The 21662-nt window shown below is 36.6% G+C and overlaps 2 protein-coding genes across 2 annotated transcripts in view; one reads left to right on the forward strand and one right to left on the reverse strand.

Moving 5' to 3' along the window:
- The first annotated feature begins 577 nt into the window (after positions 1-577).
- LOC117219620 (uncharacterized) lies at positions 578-3708 on the forward strand. Its single transcript, XM_033468905.2, has 4 exons — positions 578-1055; positions 1137-1197; positions 1276-1495; positions 1634-3708. The coding sequence occupies exons 1-4, from the start codon at positions 729-731 to the stop codon at positions 2022-2024; spliced, it is 999 nt and encodes a 332-aa protein (XP_033324796.2). The 5' UTR covers positions 578-728; the 3' UTR covers positions 2025-3708.
- A 180-nt stretch (positions 3709-3888) lies between these two features.
- The window catches only part of Sk2 (Sphingosine kinase 2), a 38031-nt gene continuing 20257 nt past the window's right edge, over positions 3889-21662 (reverse strand). The window contains exons 2-7 of the mRNA XM_033468892.2: positions 20820-21171; positions 8900-9268; positions 8105-8352; positions 7787-7882; positions 7065-7204; positions 3889-6571 (exon numbers count right to left, since the gene is read on the reverse strand). Coding sequence (XP_033324783.1) covers positions 6383-6571; positions 7065-7204; positions 7787-7882; positions 8105-8352; positions 8900-9268; positions 20820-21171 — 1394 coding nt within the window. The 3' untranslated portion in view covers positions 3889-6382. The remainder of the gene's footprint in view (positions 6572-7064; positions 7205-7786; positions 7883-8104; positions 8353-8899; positions 9269-20819; positions 21172-21662) is intronic.

A 21662-nucleotide genomic window follows, 5' to 3' on the forward strand; every position in this document is an offset into this window, starting at 1 on the left:
TGCTCGCTTATCCTTTTCGAGAAATATCCAAAAAACATTGTGAGACGCCTAGTAACTTTTATTAGAGATTGGAGATATTTAATAACACGAAATTTCTGAAATAATGCTTGAAACGTGTTGTATGACCTATCAAAAAGTTGCTCTTTTCATTTAACCAATTGTTCAACCTTCCACAGGTGACAATTTTGTCAATAAATGATGAATTTTGAATAAACAAATATATAAAGAACTAAGAGCACGTGCCGTTCATGGCTGCCAAATATCAATCGGGATAAATACTCAAAAAATAGATATTTAGGAACATCAGGAAAATTCTCTTCCTCGGTTTTTGGATATTCGATTCTGATTTAATACTTCTTCTGAATCTAGAATTCCTTCTCCATGATTTTCACGCTTCAACAGCAAATGATGTTATGTTCTATTACATATATATTTAATTAATCTTGCCTATCCATAGTAATCTAGAAATTATTAGGTCATATGGTAAAGAAGAGCAACATTTATTAAGCTGGTGCAAGAAACATCCGCAGAGGGCTACATGCTTTGTATAAAGAATGGAAAAAGTGTTGACTACATGCACTGCTTGCACATTGCACATTATGTATAGCAATTCTGCGCCTTTCAGTCTGAAATGGACACGATATTCCTATACTCTGATATTAGTCCATGTCAGATTTAAGTGGTGAATAATTGTATTTGTAAAACGTTACCGGATGTTTTAATGTAAAATGACGTCAATGGATTCCGGGGTAGAAATGGGCAATGATTCAAACGACAGTTCAATCACGCAGCATGAAAATCTGTCGGTGAGCCAGATCGGTACTGTCAACTCTACTGTGGCCACAACAACAACAACAACAATAACAACTTCGTTGACAACAACATCCAATTGCGAGAGCGGACCGAATACTTTCTTCATTCAAGCAAGGTCTTTCAGCATGCAATCGCCGATCTCATCTTTCTCCGCGATGCAAAGTTCTACGGATACTGAAAATAATAGAATTTCGGTGCCGATAAGCGCGCCATTACAACACAGTTACGGATCTTTTCATGAGGTGATGTATTATTTCGGTTAAATATTAAACAATTTCTGAAGAAGTTATCGTGAAAACATTATTTAACAACAACTATTTTAGCATTTGAAGCTGCAGAGTCTTCCATGTGCATATTCGAGGTCCACAAACGTTATAAGATATAGTATGTAATTTCTAAAAATGGATTCCTGTATAATGTTTGTAGCAGTTAATTTATACGTGTATTTTCTTTTCCTTCAAGAACCTCATTATTCTGGAAAAATTAAATCATTCGTTTCATCACGAGATCGTCCCGTTTGTTGGCCATACTACGATAGAGTTAATAGAACTTTAGGTATTAAAATGCGATTGGCAGCATGCACAAATAATACAGAGATAATGGAAAAATTATTGGACAATGGAATATCTCCTAATGTTTTAGATGATAAAGGACAGACACCTTTGCACATTGCTTGTAGCCAGTAAGTCTTTAAATATGTTGAACCAATACTTGAAATGAGCAGTATGCTGCCACAAGATTGATATTGGGCAATTTTTTTGTGTACTTGTAACTAAAGTGTTGATACAGCGCACATAATTATTCTTTTTTGACTCAACAGGGGTTACCCAGAAATGGTGCAGTTATTACTGCAACACGGTGCAAATCCTAATCATCGTGACAGAGCAGGTAACACTCCATTACACTTGGCGTCGCTGACTTGTTGTATATCCGTTGTGTCACTTCTCTTGAAAGCGGGAGCGAAGATTGTGACTCGAGATGGTGATGGTTATAACGCGCTGCAATTGGCGCAAGAGAAGTTAAAATTATTTCCGAATTTTTATTCTGATTCTAAGGTAGATGATATACAAACGGTAAAAAAACAGGTTCATGATATAATTAATTTGTTATTAACTTATCTACAACAGCAAAAAAACTCTCAAGAAGCGGTAGAAGCGTTGAGCACATTTTATTCGCGTTTATCGTTATCAAATGCATCCAACCAAATTTAAGATGGTATGAAAGACTTGTTGGCTAATTTGAACTCTTTTTATATTATGAATTAAATGTTTACAATCATCGCATTGCCAGTTTCATTGACAAACTCAACAGAACGTGAAATTAAATAAGAGATTAATACTTTACACTATCTGTTACGCAAGTAACGAGTTTTATTTATATATTTAACACAATTCCGGGAAAAGTTTGTTTTAAACTCTTACGTTGAGCAGCATTTAATATTTTCACTTAAGAAAACGTAAGAATTATAACTGAATCACATCAGCAAGAATGAAAATACTGTTGAAAATCTGTTAGTTAATCATTAATAACATTTTCGCAAGTTGTATTTTCTTGGTTCCTTAATTAATCTTTTTTTAACAAATGTTCCGATCGTTAATCGAAAATATATATCTAACACAGATTAATATCGCTATCGGTCATAAAAGAAACTAAATTTTAGGATGATCATAAAATACATTTACAACAAAATTAAAAGTTAACTCATTCACTTATGAGTTATGTAAGTTCTCATTAAATGTTTGCAACTCATAGGATTTTGCATAAATCATTCTTGTTTCGATAATGTTTTTAATAGTTTAAGACAAAATTTATTTCAAATACCGACAAAAGCTGCAAATAAAGTATTACTCGGCCGAAAGGTTTAGTGTATGTAGATATTTATAAGAGAGAATTGCTATACATTTATTTTCATATTCTTACTCTAATGCACGCACTTTTTTAAGTTTCTGTTATTTGATACTCAGTAAGTAACTTTTGCAAAAAAGCAGTTTATCTATGTTTTAAAGCAGTATCATTACTGAATCAGCTTATACTTTTTATTCTACTTGCAGCTGCAATGCTAATGTATAAAAATGAGATAAACTATAAGCATTATACATTTATCTGTCTGATTGTTCTACTCGAGAGTGTGAAATTAAAGCTGTCAATATTTAGCAGAAGTAACCGAATATTTATGTAACGATTGCACTGACATTAAATTTGAAAAATGCAGTTCGTCACTGTGAAAAAGGAATGTTTGGCAGAGGAAACTTTTCCAGCGTTTGGAATAATACAATTGTTTTAGCATCCTATATGAGGGAACGAATGTTAGACACATTACAATACTTTTGCAAAATGAACATACAATATTTAATTAAGATAAACTGTACCAGCTAGTACTCTCCGCTTGGGAACGGAGTCATGTAAATAACTTCTGTAATTACTTCATACTTTCTGTACATAAGTAATTATTTTGCTAGCGGTACTTGTAGAACTTTACAAAGTATCTCATTTTGATAGGGACATACATATATGTTATGTATATATTATATGTACAGCGCATATATATCTTCCCCGGAAGCTATTAAACAAATGTATTAAAAGAAATTATTGATTTTGTACACTATATGATATTTTACAAATGTTCTTTAATTTCTTGTTACTGTGTCTTTGTTATTACTGAGTACCACAGAGGACGCATTATCATTAAACTGCGGATGTTTATGCACTTATAACATATTTTACCGAAACTCGGTGCAGCAAAGTGTTTATTGATCCATTAATATCCGTAATCCAATCAACATAGAAGAATAGAAACTTGGGTTATTACTCTAACTAGTATTTAAAGTGAGAATTATACTACTTTTCTTGTACTACGTATTAATAATAAATAAATTATAAATTGATACATCCAAACTATTGCGTTTCTCTTAAACTTTATGTACAAGGTGCGTCGTGTACAGTCATCACAGGAGTTAATTGTATTTAAGATAAATAGACAGATAATGAATTTTTCTAGTCCATTGTATGACATATTTATGACCGAACAAGGATGGAGTATGTTTCATGCGGTTTTAAGGATCTATGGAATAATAATCTGTTTATACTATGAAATTTATTATCATCTACAATTATTATTTTGTTCAATAATTTTTATTAAAGTCAACATTAACGGAGGATTCACTTTTAAAAACGTTAACGATTATTTCCGCGAAAAAGTGCGGAATAACAAAAGTACATATACATGGACTTTTCATATATACACTTTTCAAGGATGACAAATAAGTTTCACTTCGAGTGATAACGGAGCATATCTCAAACAAGTGTGCTATTTAAACATTCTTTTTAATTAAATAATTCTATTTTACAATGCAGTGAATTCATTATTTTTATGTCACATAAACCGAAAAACAGACTGAACTTTACAATGTTGCTTCTTACTAACGCAATTGAAATTAAATCAGAGCCGTATTTTCTGTGATTGTCTGTGAATTAAAAATGAAATTTTTTAAATTTATATATGATTTAAATATTCTCTTTCTTTAAAAAAATTGTTAAATAGAAATTATTGCAATTCATTTATGTTTTAACAAAAATAATATCCATTTACAAGATTCATTGTTCTGCACAATACAAAAATTAACGGAACGGTACTTATGCATAATTATTCTATACATTCGTAATACAGCCTATATAAACATAAAATTTGGCATAAGAAGGATAATTAAAAAATCATGTATTAATAGACGATAAACCTCGCGCGTCTCTTGGCACAAATTTACAATCGCCGGAATTCTATGCAATATAATTTATACAAAACTAATAAATATCACGTATGCACGCGTTCAACAAAAATTGTTAGATTTTTGTTGAGATGCTCGTGAACTAGGAAACACAGAAAAAATGCATTTCGAAAACTTTTTCTCTTGATATCAAAGTGTGCAATTCAATAACAATATATAAGATAACTTTGTAAGTATATCTTATTATAATATAATTGTTTTAATATCTTCTTTTCTAATACAATATCAAATATTTCTCTTGCGTTTCGTAATTATACTTTATTTACAAATATTACTTACGCGGTATATCTATATGCTCATGATTAGGTATGACATTCTTAAACATGTCGCACGCTACTTCGATAATCATGATATGTTCTTACATCAGATAATGTAATTAACAATATTCTAAAAAAATACTTCGAATATGAGCATAAGACAAGAAGCTATAGTAAACTCTAACTTGTACCGAAAGACTGACTTTTATTTTCTCATTAATAGTAAATGCAATTCACTAATTATATATTTGCGCGTGCGCGCGCGCGTGTATGTGTGTGTTTGTTTGTTTGTGTATAAAATTTGAGCACTATTGCTGTAAAATCAATATTGTATCGCTGATGTTGGACCATGTAACAGTGTACCTTTTCTTGCTCATAAAATGCATTTAAGCTACAAAATCAGTATGTTTGTACAGAGTTGTTCTGACTTACTTATGTAGTCCTTGTTCTGCGCTAATATTGGAAGCCACGACGTATCAGTAAAACAATTATATCAGAAATACAATGCATTACTCCTGGCAGAAAGCATTCAATCGAAACGGGAAATAACAATTTAAAAAGAAGTATATTAACACGTTCCGTGCCGAGCTTTTTTTACTCGAATCTTCACACTTTGATATTTTACTAAAACTTGATGTATTACGTGCAATTATTAATTCTCGTACACATAACAACGTAACAAAAACTTATCAACGCCCATTCTTGCGGTGGAAATTGATTCTTCGGTTCTAAATTTCTTGTAAACAATTTGTTCAGTTCACTAAGTAAACATGCAAGCGTGTACCATCGATGGTACACGTGGCACGGAACGTGTTAATAAAATAACAGATATTATTCTTCTCTTAACAAATATAAAATACTATGCATTTAAACATTCTCTTTTTAACACTTTGAACGATGAAGATTGTAAGAAAATTTGATTGAATAATTGTAATGATAAGACGGTTGATTTGTTCGATCGAATACTTCATACAGACAGGGGTGTACAATACGCGAGTACGAAAACAATTAAATGAAATGACCTTTTTAGGTAAGTAATGAGAAACAAAATTTCGCGGAGCTTATCCTTATGCCATCAGCTGTAACAATAGTGCCTGCTAACTAGCGTAAAGCCAGTGGAATAATTGTGCGTCGTACAGGAAACTGCCCGGAAGATAAATCTTAAGCTAACGAATGTAATTGAATTGTTACTAGTTAACGAGCACTATTGGAATGATATCAGTATGAATAACATTAAGTGTGACAACCATTGAGTTTGCAGAAACTATAATGCGCGTTGTATCGTTTCCATGAAATGAAAAATACATTGATTACATGGTATGGAATGATTTTCGTGTTACATTGACAGTCTAGAATATACACCTATCACCGCTTTTAGACTAAAGTACCAATCCCGAATATACATTAAATATATTAATACAGTATTGTCGCCTCGACCATACTACCATAATAATTGAACGTTCACGTTCTAGGATTGTACCATTTCATTTTCCATTTGCTAGCTCCTTATACGGTTGACTGTCATTTGTATCAAGGAGACATTACCGACGCTAAAGACGGGAATATTTCTGCCTGCAACGGTCCATAGTCTACTCGTTCTCCATCGACGGTTATGTGACCATTAACGTCCTCCTCTGGTTCTATTCGAAATGCCTTTACCGGTATCATGTCGATGCCAGAACGTGTTAGATGGGTACCATTACTTAAACCCAACAGGAACTAATAGGCACAACAAGCACTCTTTAAGACAATGTAATCACATCTATGGTAAATAGCTCTATGTCTCAAACCTTTCACAGTCCACAGAAGCGTACCTAATCCTCCCCAAAATGATACTTCTTTTGTTTCTTTATTGCAGAAGCTACGTTCTTTTGTGACTAATATCGTTTTTCAAAGAATACGTTAGTGATCCCCCTTGGAATCATTATACAGCATAGAAATTATTAAGCTTAGAGTGTCAACTGTGAAGGGATTGAACTATGATACTTGTTGCTAGCGATATTCATATTGACTTTACTGTTCTGATATCCTAGTCATATTGACTTTACTGTTTTTTCTGCAAGCATCTACATTATTAATGAAATAGTATAAGATGATCGCAATCAGTGCTACCAAGCCGTACAACTTCGGCGGTGTAATTCTCTCAACAGCATGTTTCAATTGACAATTAATTACAGCGGCCGGAAGTAATGTATTTAATTGGACTATTTACCTGAAGTAAATTGACTCGTGTAATACCGGCTTTAACTATTATGAGCCAAATAATACCATCCGACAACTTGGCACGGGGCGCGAAGAAGTAATCCTGGCCCAAGTGTGACTGATATGCCGCGTGAACCATAACGAACTCGCCTGAAACATACAACAGGTTTAACCTTGAGCCACTGCCCTTGCCACGATTAAAATCGCTTGATTATATTTCATGGTGATTAACTACTGTAATTTGTAATGTCCTGGCTATGTTTTCCTTCGCGTTTCGCTTCTGGTAAGACAATTCTACTATCGTCGAGCAAGGTGTGCTCGTATATTATGTCCAAATACAGGTCATGGTGAGCAAAACAGCTCGCATCAGTGTCTGTCCTTGACGTTCTGCACGGTTTTCAGCACGAAACAAATGCGGCTACGATACCATATCTATAATAGGATCGCGGACGGATAAAGGCGCTGAATATGCAACAATGCATAAGACGTACGCATACTTCAGCAAGAAAAGGGCTGCTATTTGAGTTAGCTTCGCTAGACGCATCTCTTATTTTCATGATGCTCGATAAAAGTACACTATGATAAGGATTCGAAGAGAACACAATGGATACATTTTCGATAGAAAAAGATAAGAAAGTGCTGCTTGAAATGATCCAAGAGTTTCTATAATTAGAGAATGAAACGAAGTGTACTTAAAGTGTACCTAAGGTGCATTAAAACCAAGTTTCTCACCTTGAATTTGCGTCCAGGAACTCGACACCTCTGACGTCAAAGCAGGCAATCTCGAAGAGGGGCCGTACATAACTTGGTTGATGTTGTTCTCTGCATCTTGATTATATAAAAATGATTATTTCAACTACAATTCGAATAGCAACGATACAAGTAACAGAGAATCTATTGTTTTTTGTTTTCAAAGCATTTTAGAGTTGTGCTGCTTGCTTTTTAGAGTAAGTAGATTTAGGTAGATGTACGGTATGGCTTGATGAAATGAAGAGAACTTGGGAGTTGTGCAAAGGAAGACCCTAACTGGATGAAAAGTTAGGTACCCACCGATTTCCTCGGCGTCTGGCTCGACGACGCTGTGATAACTAGAAATTGAACCCGTACTAAAGTAAGTTGACCTCGCGGAGGTCGTTGAATAGAAGCTATCTAGCCTGTGCCTCCTCTCTGCATCTGTCTCGAGTGTAATACTCTCGCTTATTATCTCGCTATCATCACAGCCGTCGAAGTCGTCTAGAATAGCTGGATCTGCGTCAAGCGCGTCATGGAAGCTCTTCGACTCGCTGATCTTGCTACACCTAAAACGAAAGAGGTAACAGTTACTTCGCACTTATTAATAAGCGGAGAACCTAATCCAGAGGTGTTCGCAATTCATTTTCATGTTTCACAAATCTTTTCAACCGTCCAAAAGGTTCCTATCCAGGAAGAAGTTTCAATCGCCAAATAAATTCCATCTGTCTCATCGAACTTGTCATTGAGACAGCCAAGGCAAACTACTTAAATAACTATCACAGTTTCTCAGACAGAAAAGGATGCTTGGAACCAAAGTTGCTGAGTCACAAATAGACCATGATGCAGTGAACAAAATTGTATCTTAACTGTTAGCAAATCATATATTTGTGAATACTCGTGATCGCTATTCCACTTAAATAACTTGCAGTTTTCAGGATAAAAAAATACGTTCCAAGCAAAAGATGTGGACTCTTGAATGTCCCGAATATACAATTTCTTCGCAGATGGGCGTGTTTGAGAGATCTGGACTAGTGTTCATCAACATCAAAAATTGTAGGCAATGAAAATTCAATTCAAACTCTCTGTGACGATTACAAAGACAAAGAGATTCACCTGTCCAAGTCATCGCCGTAACTCCTCGAGTGCGAGATCTGGGTGTCTTTCACGTATTCGTTGTAGGCCTTCCCGTTGCCCAGGTTTTCGACGGACGGTACTTTATCGCAGGGCAAGTAAGATACCTTGCCCCTGTAGGTTCTCAACCCTATGAGACGAGCAACGCTCCAAACGGTGAATCTTTGACCTCCTATCGCTCGCAGACGTTCGCTTTCGATGTCAATGTCTGCTAGCAAACCCCAGCCGACGGATAAGAACGAGAATAGAATCTGATTCCTGGTTTCCACTCGCACCAGGTCCATCTGCGTGCTCTTATACTTCACCACGGAGAGTGCGCTGATCAGGAGGGGATTGTAGTCGTATGGTTCCCTGAAACAATCATTAAAAATATACGTCTGTCCTTTTCCACTTTAATTCTTCTTAAAACGATCATGAAGAACGCTTCTAGCCTGGGCCAGAAGACTCTAGTTTTAGGGACTTACATGACAGATCATGTATAATATTTAAAGTTGCGAGCAATTTTGAAAAAAAAAATATCATACAAAGAGTAACTTGGACACAATTTGGTCTGACTGAAAATAAAACGACTCAATTTTTCCACTCCCGGTTGCTATTACGCAGGACCTGCTACACGACCACAACGATAACCACGCTTTCCATTAGCTATCAATTCAGCATGCTCGCCTAAATTGCATTACTTAACTTCCTGAAGTCGGGCGATCGAATTACAGCACGCCGTATTTTAAAATAATGAAATGACGCGAATCACCGCGTCCATCGCTGACGAACACCCGATAAATGCGAACGTGACGTTAACAGGCTCGATGATAACCGACGTACAAACTGTGAACATTTCTGTTTACAATTTTCTAGGGCAGCTTTCTCAACGAAGTGTTTCTGTTACATAAATAACCGATGCGGTTCTTCCGTGGTCCAAAACGAACGAGGGTTAATAATAATAATGAAAATCATCGATAACGATTCTCACGGAAGCCACACGGTGTAGTATCTGTCTTCCGAATAAATAATGTATTTTTTGCACCTCCCCCCCCCCCCCTCCATACTATAAATACGTGAATAGTTCAAAGGTGATTTATCGAATTTATGAGCAGGGCCAAGGACGACTGCGAAATATTCATGCTGACGAATGTTCGCATTGTAGAACCGCGTAGAATTTTACGTCACTACGGGTGACGATAGCTTCTATGCATAAGCAATAGGCAAAAAACTGTCTTGATGAACCTTAAACTGCGTTATAAAAATGGCGATGATAAATTCGTTCAGACTTTCTGTGACTGTGATCACAATAGATCCGTAAATAAAGGTACTTATTCAATCATATTCAATGAATTTATTCTTGCGACGCGGGTATACTTAGATTTCAATTCTGTGAACTTCACGTTTTAGTATGTATCGCCTTGTAAAAATAACAGCGCTGACTTTATTCGTTTATATAGATACTCTGCCATTTTGAATGGAACAGACAACTGAACGAAGAAATCTATTGAATCGTTTCCGACCGATTCGTCCACGTAATTTCAACCCTTGTCAAATAAACGACGATAAACTGGTAATTTGATCAGCGTTATTATGCTTCATGTTAAATTCTCTGGACTTCGATGTTTCGGCGTGCGTCAGCTTATAAAAACAAGAACAATGAATTCCTTTAAAATTCATGCAATGCAGATTTTAATGGATACTTGAATTTTAAAAAATCTACTCGATCTTTCGAACGTTATTTGAGCAGCGTTAATGTATCCGGTGATGATGAATTCAATGAACCGTTGTATTTCATTAATCTTCGGAAAATTAGCATAATTGCATGAAGACTTACAGTCTAACAGCGACAGGTGGGTCACCTCATGCAAATCGCTGAAAAGAAAGTGAAACCGAGTGTTGGTGTTTCGTTCTCTTTCTTCGTGAGTTAATTTATGCGTTTTATTCAAAATCGGAATTCAAGCACGAATACGAGAAGTTCCGCAGTCCAGTGATCGCAAACGGGTTTCGCATTTCGTAATCGACCGTTTTAGAACACATCCGTCCGGCTGCATGCGTTTTTTAAAGACACAGCAGATGGACGTCGGGCGGGCTAAGCAGATGCGAAACCATCTGACCTTGATACCATTCGATTCCCCTCGGGGACTGGTCTGCTCGGTGTGTCACTTTTCAGCCATTTTCGGACGTGCCGTCGCTGTTTCCGATGAAAAAAAAAATCGACTTTACGTCGCTGTTCTGGAAACTGGGGCAACTTGATTCAGCCACCGCATACGGGGTGGTTCGCGCGCACTCCGCTGAAAACTGCTGTTGCATCGCGCGAACGACGCTTTAGCCATTGTCTCCAATTTTCATCGCTGTTCCTTCGCGCTACTTCAGAAAGTCTTGGGTTTTTCAGAACGATTCGCGAATGTCTCTAATGTTTCGTTTGGAAACGTTATTTAACTAATTTTTGCTTCGCGTAAAATTGTACGCGATCCTCGTTCTTTTGTAAAGATAAAAATCATGTTAAAAATATTACAAAGGTAAAAATCATGTTAAAAATATTGCAAAGATAAAAATCATGTTAAAAATATTACAAAGGTAAAAAAATCATGTTATAAATATTACAAAGATAAAAATCATGTTAAAAATATTGCAAAGATAAAAATCATGTTAAAAATATTACAAAGATAAAGATCGTGTTAAAAATATTACGAAGATAATATATTTCGTTATGTCATCCGACTCGTTTAAAGAAAGAAAAGAAGTATGTCTGCTTACGATTTTACTAATTCTTGCTCCTAAAGGTATGTAAAAGTATTACAATATTAATTCCCTTGGGTCTTCAACTCATTCTTACGTTGTAGAAATCTGCACGTTAATTATTCTAATTGCTCGCAAGATTGTAATCCATAATAAAATGATTGCGACATTAACGCGTTTCTTCGTGTTGCTTAACTCATTCTTGCTTTTTAGAAAGCTGCACATAAACGACCGTAAGTTTTCGTAAAAGAATTGGGTTGCAACACAGGTTCGTCCGGTTATTACGATAAAACTATTGCAACGGTAACGCGTTTGTCCACGCTATTTCACTAATTTTCACTTCGCACGGAACTGTACACAATCGATTCTTATTTTTCGTGTCAGTAAAAGCTACCGTAAAAATATTACGATCAAAGTGTGCGGGCCTGAACAGAAATTTTCACGACGATTGCGATGCTTGGCGACAAAAAGCATAGCGTAGTTTACGCGATAATGATATCACGTGCGCGGCGACGAATGTTCAAGCTAGTTTTAAAAATTGCTGTAAGACAGCAATTTTTTTTCCTGCTGCTTAAAAGATTAAAGTCGCATCGATATCTGGGTCATTAGCGACACGTTGCGTTGGCAGATATTAGTTGAAAGGAATAGCAGAGGACATTTTTAATGACACAGAAGAATTTCTCGCCAGAGTTCGTCTAAAAGGACAGTCTGAAGAATCACTGAAGACAATAGAGTTAATCCTGAAAAATCACTGAAAACAATGGAGTTAGTCCTTTGCACAGTTATTTGGTTTCAAAGATGCCAGTTGAAAGCACGGCATCCTACGGAGGTTGGAAATAAATGCTTCACACTAGACCAGGCGTGTCAAACTCGCGGCCCGAGACGAACATTTGTGATGTCAAGTATCAGGACGTAAACAATAATTTAACTTTATATATGTTTATTACAATGTACTAGTCAAAATAAAAATACTTGTTTCTATGAACATTGATTTTTTTTTGCGGCCCACCTAAAGTTAAGCATTGTTTATTTATTATTATGGCCCAAGTTAGCTTTTGAGTTTGACAGACTATCTATGACTATGTCGATCTGTTATCTTTGCAAGCTTTTACACAGTAAAATTCATTGTCCGGGCAACTGATAACAGCGGGATCTCGTTAATCAATTTCGATCAAAATCTCCACAAAAATTCCAAATCGCGAATAGAAATCGAACAATCGTGAAGATTTACAGATCACTTCGATCGTGAATAGTCCGCGGATCTCGTGCATTTACGCTTCTCAAGCGAATATCTAAAAATGCGCGGAAAGGAAAACACGTGCACGAATATTCATGATGCTCGTTTTATGTACCACGTGGAGGTCTTTGAATCAACGAAAGATATTATTTTTTTCCAACGCTTTAGTTATCATACAGCTGAATATGAAAATGAGAATCTGAATAAAAATTCGCGGTCTAATTATAAATTCCATGCGCCGTTGTGTTTAAGCGAACGTTTCGGTACGTTTTATCTGCCGTTTTATCCGGCCGCAGTTTAATTGCTGGATACACAGTCACGATCAGGTATTCACGGTATTTACACGAAAGCGTTGGATTATTGGATTAGGCGGGTTTCTTTCCGCGTGGGCCGATAAAAGTGTTATACGGTTACGTTAATAGCAATTGCTTGCATGCGATCGCGTCGTTCGAAACGTTGCTTCGTCGCTCGTACAGCATTTTTACGGCGGAACTTCTCGAAACCGCGCGGCTTTTTTCGCGAACGGAAACAGGCCAATTGGCGGAAAAGTTCAGGAAGACGCGAGCGAACTACGGAAATGGAGTGATTCGCGGTAGTTCGATACACACAATTTAGGATACTGTCACCGGGCTGCTGATTTTTATACGAAGAGAAACGCCCTCGTCGATCGCAACCAGCAAGGGTCAAATGAAAATTTCTTTCTTTACTTAAAAATTTTAACATTACATTTTTTCTAATCTGTCTATTGCGAGACTGCGAATTTTTATGCAATATAAACCACTTCTTTAGCGATTGTGTAACAATCGAGTTTAACAGAAGTTTCTTTGTTTAATCGTTTTAATAACACAGATATCTATCCTTAAACAGAGTTGGACATTAATTCGGATCGTTTCGAATAAATATTTATCCAAGATAATTATCCGAATTTCTTTTTAGTCGAATGCTTTGTTCGAATAACAATTATTCATTATTCGCCGTGAATTATTCCAACTATTTATTCGAATAATTTTATGAGAATATCATGACACACTGATGCAACATTTGAAATTTACAGTTAATTGGACAAAGTAATGTGGAAGAAATGAATCGATAAATTATGAAAAACTCTTGATATTCTATCATTTCTATTAAAATCGATTATTTATACGAATTCTGGTACGAATGAATCTTATTCGAACGAATTCTTATTGGAATAAAACCTTGTTCGCGCGCGCGGACAAAATTTGATCTAGATGCATTTTTATTCGATTGGATATTTATTCGTCGTACAAAATTGTATTCGTCAGACTTTATATCAGTCGTCCGAATAGAATCTTGCCCAACTCTGTCCTCAAATTCGTTTAGTCTTCCTGTGACTTTTTTTAAATCGGGTCTACTCGCTTTTATCGTAAATGCACGAAGTTCCCGGTCCAATCGTTACTCGATAAAGAATAATTTTATTGGCCGACGTAACGGAGAAAATATTAACTACCCGAAGTCTCGACGTTGCGCAATGGCCTCATTCTTCTGCCGTAAAATTTGTTAACAAGGAAACCGAACAAGAAAAACTCGTATTCGCATTACATAAATTTTCCATCCCGCATATTTCCTTGTTTCCGAACGAAGAAAACAGATTCACTGTCGTTGGCAAAAAAAGAAAAAGTTCGATGCTCCGCCGACGTACACGAGAATTTAAACATCCCTCTGCGAATTATTGAAACAGTTGCTGCAACTATATTACCTTATTGGCAATAGAAGCTTGTTCTTCATACAGTCGGGATAATATTTCAATAATAGTGCGGAACGCAGAATCGATTACGATGTGGCATACGGACTGCAGATTCGATGTTCTTGTCGCAAGCAGATGCAATTTACAACGATGGAAAGATAATCGAAACCTGGGATCATCGATCGAACATATTCAACTGAATGAAATCGTCGAGAAGAAGGAGAGACATTTTTGCAAGCTGTGCGTTACAATCGATGCAGAAAATTGTTACTTTGCACGTACGTGTCCATAATCTCGTGATAATTAAACCGAAGATTTGATGCATTTGTGACAGAATTCGGCAAGTTCAATTTAAAACGGCATAAAGATTCGAACAATAATTAACGCTATTAATGAAAGGAACGAACTTCTATCTACCACCAATATTATCTAGCCGATAATGGGTTTTGGTTCTGGCACGTTTACTACTTTGATTTCAGCATCGAGATATGAACGTGCATCACGACCCTCACTCCTCGGCACTTGTTACGCATTGATCGATAAATTAACGGCGGTTATTACTAGTAGATAGGAGATGAGATAATGAGACTTCCTGTTGTCTCTGGCGGCCGCGTTTTACGCAAACTCGCAGCCGCAATCGTGAATAATAATTCAGGCTCGCTCGATACGCCGACTCACGGAGTTCATTGTATATTGTTCGACCATCGTCGCTCACGTGCGATTATCTTCTCACGCAGGTTACCTGGTTTTTGCAATAATTTATGAACTATCATTTCCGGCTGTCTAGCATAAGCGAGCACGACGCGCTGCTAAAGCGTGCAGATTCAAAAAATCGCTGGCTCATAAGATAATTGATATTCAATCTCTGAACTCTGATATCACTGGGAATATGCTTTCGAGAACGACGTAACAAGTATCTTCAGCAGATGATTTTCAACTGCGAATTTCATTTGCGATACATCGTTATTACATAGATTCATTTGTGGAAATTAGAGATAGAAAGAGATTGCTTCACCGTTTGAATAATTGCTTACGATGTTAGACTAATTAGAAAAATTGTATGCATCAGTTGCAAGACCTATAGGAGCCAAATAACAATTTCTTTCCTGTTCTAAATAATTTTAATAAGTTGCTGTTTTAAATCGCGCCCATTCGTTCTTTCCATAAATTCATAACGTCTGGTCATAATGTGCGGTGCAAAATAAAATTAATATATTCTTCTAGCTGCTACGCGGTATTTTAATTACTTAGAAACACCGGTTTACTAAATACATTAAAGTCTTAGATCGTAAAGAGCAGCATAAAGATCGTAAAGAGCAATAGTTAAGGATTTTTTTTTAAATAAATTGTCCAGCAACCATATCAGTTTTATTTGTGAAGTAACGAATTATCCGAAGCAATATAATCTAACAGCTTCTTTCAAGATTATTGTTTGGAAGAGGATTATTAAGCTTCTCTCAGGAACACCAGAGTCGAAGATGGTATTGACGCGTTCATAACCAGCTGTCGTATACATTATGTATGCGTGACGATCACGATTTCCTACCTTCCTAAAGAACATGAAATTAATTTCACACCTGTTGTTTCCGACGTAATATAATACGCTTTCATGTTTCACGAGAGGATACGTTGTTTCTGACAAAAAGTTGTGACCATGAAAAGTTGATGCCGAAACTGACAAATTAATTAGCTTGCAGCGATTGAATTGTTACAACAAATGAGAATTGATAAAAATGAAATTTTACTTAAATATCGCCAGCAATATCGAGCAAATTGTGATGAATTTCACAATTTCTTTTCTAATGCAAGGAAACGTATAAATTAATGAGGAATAATAGCATTATTATATTCCTTTGACGACGAGTAACATTTTGGTCGACGAAGAAAAAAACTGTTTCAATTGTAATGTTTGTAAACTGGCGAATGAAAATGAGAATTCGCAGAAAGATCCGCGGTCTGCTCGTGTGCAAATGTGAAATTTGTAGCAAATTTGGACAGTAGCAACTTTGGACAATCGAATTTCGCCTACTCGAGTATACTCCTTACGCGACAAGAAGGCACCTTTGCGTTTACGTTCCCCCTCTTACTGACCGATTTCAGCCAATAGTTGCAGCAGTGGGGGCAGCTAGTAAGAGGGGGAATCTAAACGTAAAGGTGCCATCTTGTCGCGTGAGTACTATAGTTGGTGCACACGATCTCTAATTTCTTTTAACTATTGAAAATCAATAAACGTTTCTGTGGAAAGCTCTATAAACTTATTTTTAATCGTAGCTGCATCCACAGAATTTGCCGACTTAAAGAGAGCATCGATCGTTCGTGATTCCGGTTGAACGATCGAATCGCTAACGACATCACTCGACTAATTAAGTAGTTGGCACAGGATCGGCTTCGGCGGTTTCGTCCGGCTAGAGTTCCGAGCACGGACAGGCTTCGCCATCGGGTCGTTTTGGTCGATTTATCGTCGGCTTATAGTGGTCGAGCCGGCAAGCGATAACTCGTTAGCAACATGAAATCATGCCGCAGACATGCCTCAGTGTTGAACTGGTCGCCGGCGAGCACGGTGTTTGTTGACTGGAAAATTTACAGCGGCCAACCGTTCGGCTACGTATCATGACTCTAAAGTCAATGAAATTTAGGTGGCCGGCGAGTTGGTGTTTTCGAGGAGGCGCTTACGAACGCCGCGGTTTAGAAACGTTAGGGGTAATAATCTAACAAATCTTTCGAGTGCGCCACGATTTCCCCGAAATCGGCTTTGGTTTATAATGCCCAACCGCGAGTCCGCAATCCATTGTTTACAGCATCCTGAACACAAGGATTGCGCGGCCTGCGATTAATTGCGGACAAATTTTCAATTGTCTAGCCTGTTCGCAGGATAAATAGCCTTTTGAAACTGTTTCTCGATATTTGTGTGGTATTTCGATTAACAATTCCTATGGACTGATGCAGCAACGTCTCTTTTTAACAGTTTCACTGACGCGTCAACGATATGTATGTAGGTGACGGAAATATTTTGTTAGATTCGGAAACTAATTTTTACGCTAATCTGTTATGTCTTTATAATTTTATTAGGGTCAGCGAGTAGCAGAAACGTATCGAAGAAGTGTTTGATATCGTATAACCTAATTTTTCAATTTTGATTCGATTGAATAGAGTACTTTAATCATACGAAATTCTTGAGGTTGTTGGCGTGGCAGTTAAAATGATAATATTCGACTAAATGGCTCGGAATTTGCCGAAACATTAGACCGACTTGTTTACTGGACAATGAGCAAATACAATTTTGCAAAATTTGCAACTGATTGAAATGATAAAGGTACTGATGATATCTGTTGAGTTTTTTTTTATCCGAGGCGATAACAAAAATTTGAACAATGCGTTTCGTAGTTCCAACGAATTTCAATTTATTGATTATTTTGTGCTCCATGGCTGGTAAACTAGTCGGTCTAAAGTCTTTGGAAAATTCAAGTTATTTGGTCTAACTTTAAAAAAGGTTATCGCGTTTTGGAAGATATGCAAAATATTAACGATAGTCGCTCTTTTCAGACGTCGATGTCGAAAAATAACAATAAATATTGTTAGAGAAACGCAGGCATTATTTGGTATTCATCGACCGAATAATCGTGAGATTTGATCACTATTGTGGATTATTTATCGGTGCACCGAATATCGTAATCGTACGTTAACAAGTTGATTGCTGAACGAACATCGTTAAAATGTGAACATACGAAATTACAATAATTTATTCGAACAGACTGTGCTCGAAAGGTTTACCGTTCGCCGCAGTGGCGACCAGGCTGCCAATTTTTATGCAAAATAAAATTGTCTGTACGATCGACTGATTTCAATCATAAATGCATAAAATCCGTAGTTAAATAAATATAAATATGCAAAGAATATTTATATTTAAAAATATGCACGATATTATTGTAAAGTGGTGTCATTCTGTGCGTAAAAATTAATTTTGACGGCCCAACGTCCCCGATTAACAACATTAAATTTGGAAAAAATGTCATGAAAACTATCGGAATATTCTGTAACACACTAATACAATATTGCTCAATTAGACTGTGGAGATTTTATGCGTTTATAATCAAATGAGTGAATCAAATTCAAAAGAGTGAAAATGTTTCAACGATTTCAAGATACTGGAGTATTATTTTGGACTTATCAAAATGATGAAGAGCAGAAATAAATGTATACATATGTATGTATATACATATATATGTCGTAATAAATGTAGACGATTTTCATTTTGCATAAAAATCTACTCGTTACAGCTACAGGGAATTGTGTCGCTCAATTACGACGTTACATAATTCTTTTAATTCACCGTTTTCACTGTCGCATAGTCAGATTAATAGGAGCGCGATACGTGTTGTTTGTTGTTTTCGTGCAGCCGAAGATATTTTCGAACCTATCTACCAATCGTTTGATTAAGCTTTAAATCGACGCTGGAGATGGCAAACGCCGCGCCGCGAGGTAATTACGTGCTGTCAATCAACAAAATTTATATCAATACATATGATAAATTGGCTACGACGATGTCTCTTAAACGATGTTATACCGCTCACATTTGAACAATTAACCCTTTGGACCGCAATGGAATTCGATGTAACAAATCAATATCGTTGCCAGTTAAATTGTGATTGATATGACCCGAATATGGTTATTCTATGTATAAGAACAATTGTTTACCAAGTTTCAAAGGAAACGGGCTAACAAAGAGATTCGGGGCTGGGACGTTTGTCTACGCGCGTAATTATTTCTTTTTCAGCACTCTTATTTTCTGAATAATATTTATTCAATAGTTTAAAAATTGTTCTTCGATTGGAAATAACAGCAAACAGGCACTTTCTGCAATATCTCGGTAAATACAATACAGATGTTACAGGTACTGAGAAATATTTCACTGTTTATGTGTGAAGCTCGATAATTTTCTTCTAAATAATAATTTTAAAAGAACTTGTATTACTTGTATTATAATAATCTAAATAATTTGATGGATTTTATGTACAATAAACTACTATTGTAGTTTCTAAACAATTTTTTAAGGAATTGTGTTGATCTTCGATTTTAAAAGAACTATTAAAAAACTACCGGTTCATAAAGTGTTCATTATTTATTTCAATGTACTCCCAAATATTACTGACGTTCTTTTTGTACGCTAATATCTCTGGTAAAATAAAATTGACGCTTTAATGTGAATCTTAAATGTTCATTTATATAATTTAATTTATAATTTATTCATGTACACGAGAAAGAGAGAGAAATCTCTTTCTACAAAAACAAGAGATTTTGTATAGCCGTCACACGAGAACAATGGAAATAAAAATTAAAAAAAGATATATATATATATAATATTGTTAATATTAATTATTAATATTAACTATATATATAAGCAATTTTTTGCGTAATCACTCCTTTGTTCTCCGAGCCCTGTATTATCATTTTATTTCTTGTATTTTTCTAACAGTACATATTTAGCTTCATACGACGCGTAGTGCTATTACAATAAAAACTCCGTTTTATTTTTCGTTTTACAACCAACGAAATAATGACTGCGCGCCAATCAACACCGTCGACCGGGAGGTTCACGGAGAACAAGATTTATTATCTCAGTAAACGTCGATAAAATGAAACGTAAAAAAATGTACGTGTCTCTTGAAATGTCGAAGAATATTTATGGTAGAGCGGCGAAAAGTTTCATCAATGTTTTACGTTACAAAAATATTGGCAAAAATCATGCTTATTGCATGATTGGTTTATTCAAGCCCCCCCCCCCCCCAACGTCAGCTTTACGAAACTGCTCGAAGCGACGGCTCGCTAATTTTTTAATCTACGATTATTCTGATATATGTGTTATTTTCGGCAAATATTACAATAACGCTCGTTAAAAATCAGAACATAATGCCTTGTCGTTATTTTTATAAACTTAATATAAAACATCTGCTCTTTTCGGTGCACCGTAAATCTAGCGTTAGGACGTCTGGCCAATTACAATTGTCCAGAAACGAACGATTCTGTCGGAATTGATCGTCCCTCGAATTTCGCGGAGCGCATAGCTGCAGCATTGCACACTGTCTAGGCCGCAGGGAGGGGTAAAGCCGAAGAGTCTAGCGAACGGGCATTCGTCGCGCAGGGATTAAAAGCTGGATGACCTACTCGGGGTTGCGGATGGAGGAAAAGGGGGACCAAGTCGAGGCCGGAGGGGGGTATTAAGCTCGAACGGAACTTACTGTTTAGCGTACGCGATGGATTTCGCTAAGCCGTTCCCGGATCCGCACGGTATCACGCCAAGGGGCAGCTCCCTGAGGGCCCTCTCCCAGTCGGGCCTCTGGAAAAGTCCATTCACCACCTCGAACACTATGCCGTCGCCGCCGACCATCAGCAGCCCGCTCCATTGATAAATGTCTCTGGTTCGCACGAACTCGCGGGCGTAATTCGAGCATTTCGTGATGTGCATCTCGTAAGGCCTCTCCGCTTCCGAAAGGATCGGATGGATCCTCTTCTGGAAGGTCTCCCGGCCCTTTCCCGGCCCCGACTTAGGGTTCAGGAGAACGAGCAGCTTCCTCTGTTCGCCCGGACACGCTGCAACAATTTTACGAAAAAACGATCCCATCAGAAATTACGAATCGCTCGATCGTAGTACGTATTAGGTCTACCGGAAAGTTCTGTCTGATAATGTCGTTGCAAATTTCAATAGATAATGCACATATTCATTCGAGACATATATTTTTGAAAAATGTTGCTCACAAATTGCCATCACGCTGGCAACAGTTCATAAGTAACGACGGAAATTATATTGTACAATATAAATATTACTAAATTTATGAAAAATCTGTTATTTCCTTTCATTTCTCAAACGGACAGAACTATCCGGTAGACCTAATAATTAGATGCCGATCTCGTTCATTCGAATTCTCATTTTCGTAAGGCGAAAGAAGTTTCTATTATGGAACGCTTTTCAGGGGAGAGGGGGGGGGGGGGGCGTAAGATCATCGTCGATCTTGTTACAACGGAAAAGCGTTATCGTTGAATATTTAGTTCGATAGAATGATGTTTCCAGATAACATTTATTT

This window comes from Megalopta genalis, chromosome 6, assembly GCF_051020955.1.
Source record: "Megalopta genalis isolate 19385.01 chromosome 6, iyMegGena1_principal, whole genome shotgun sequence".
NCBI lineage: Eukaryota > Metazoa > Arthropoda > Insecta > Hymenoptera > Halictidae > Megalopta > Megalopta genalis.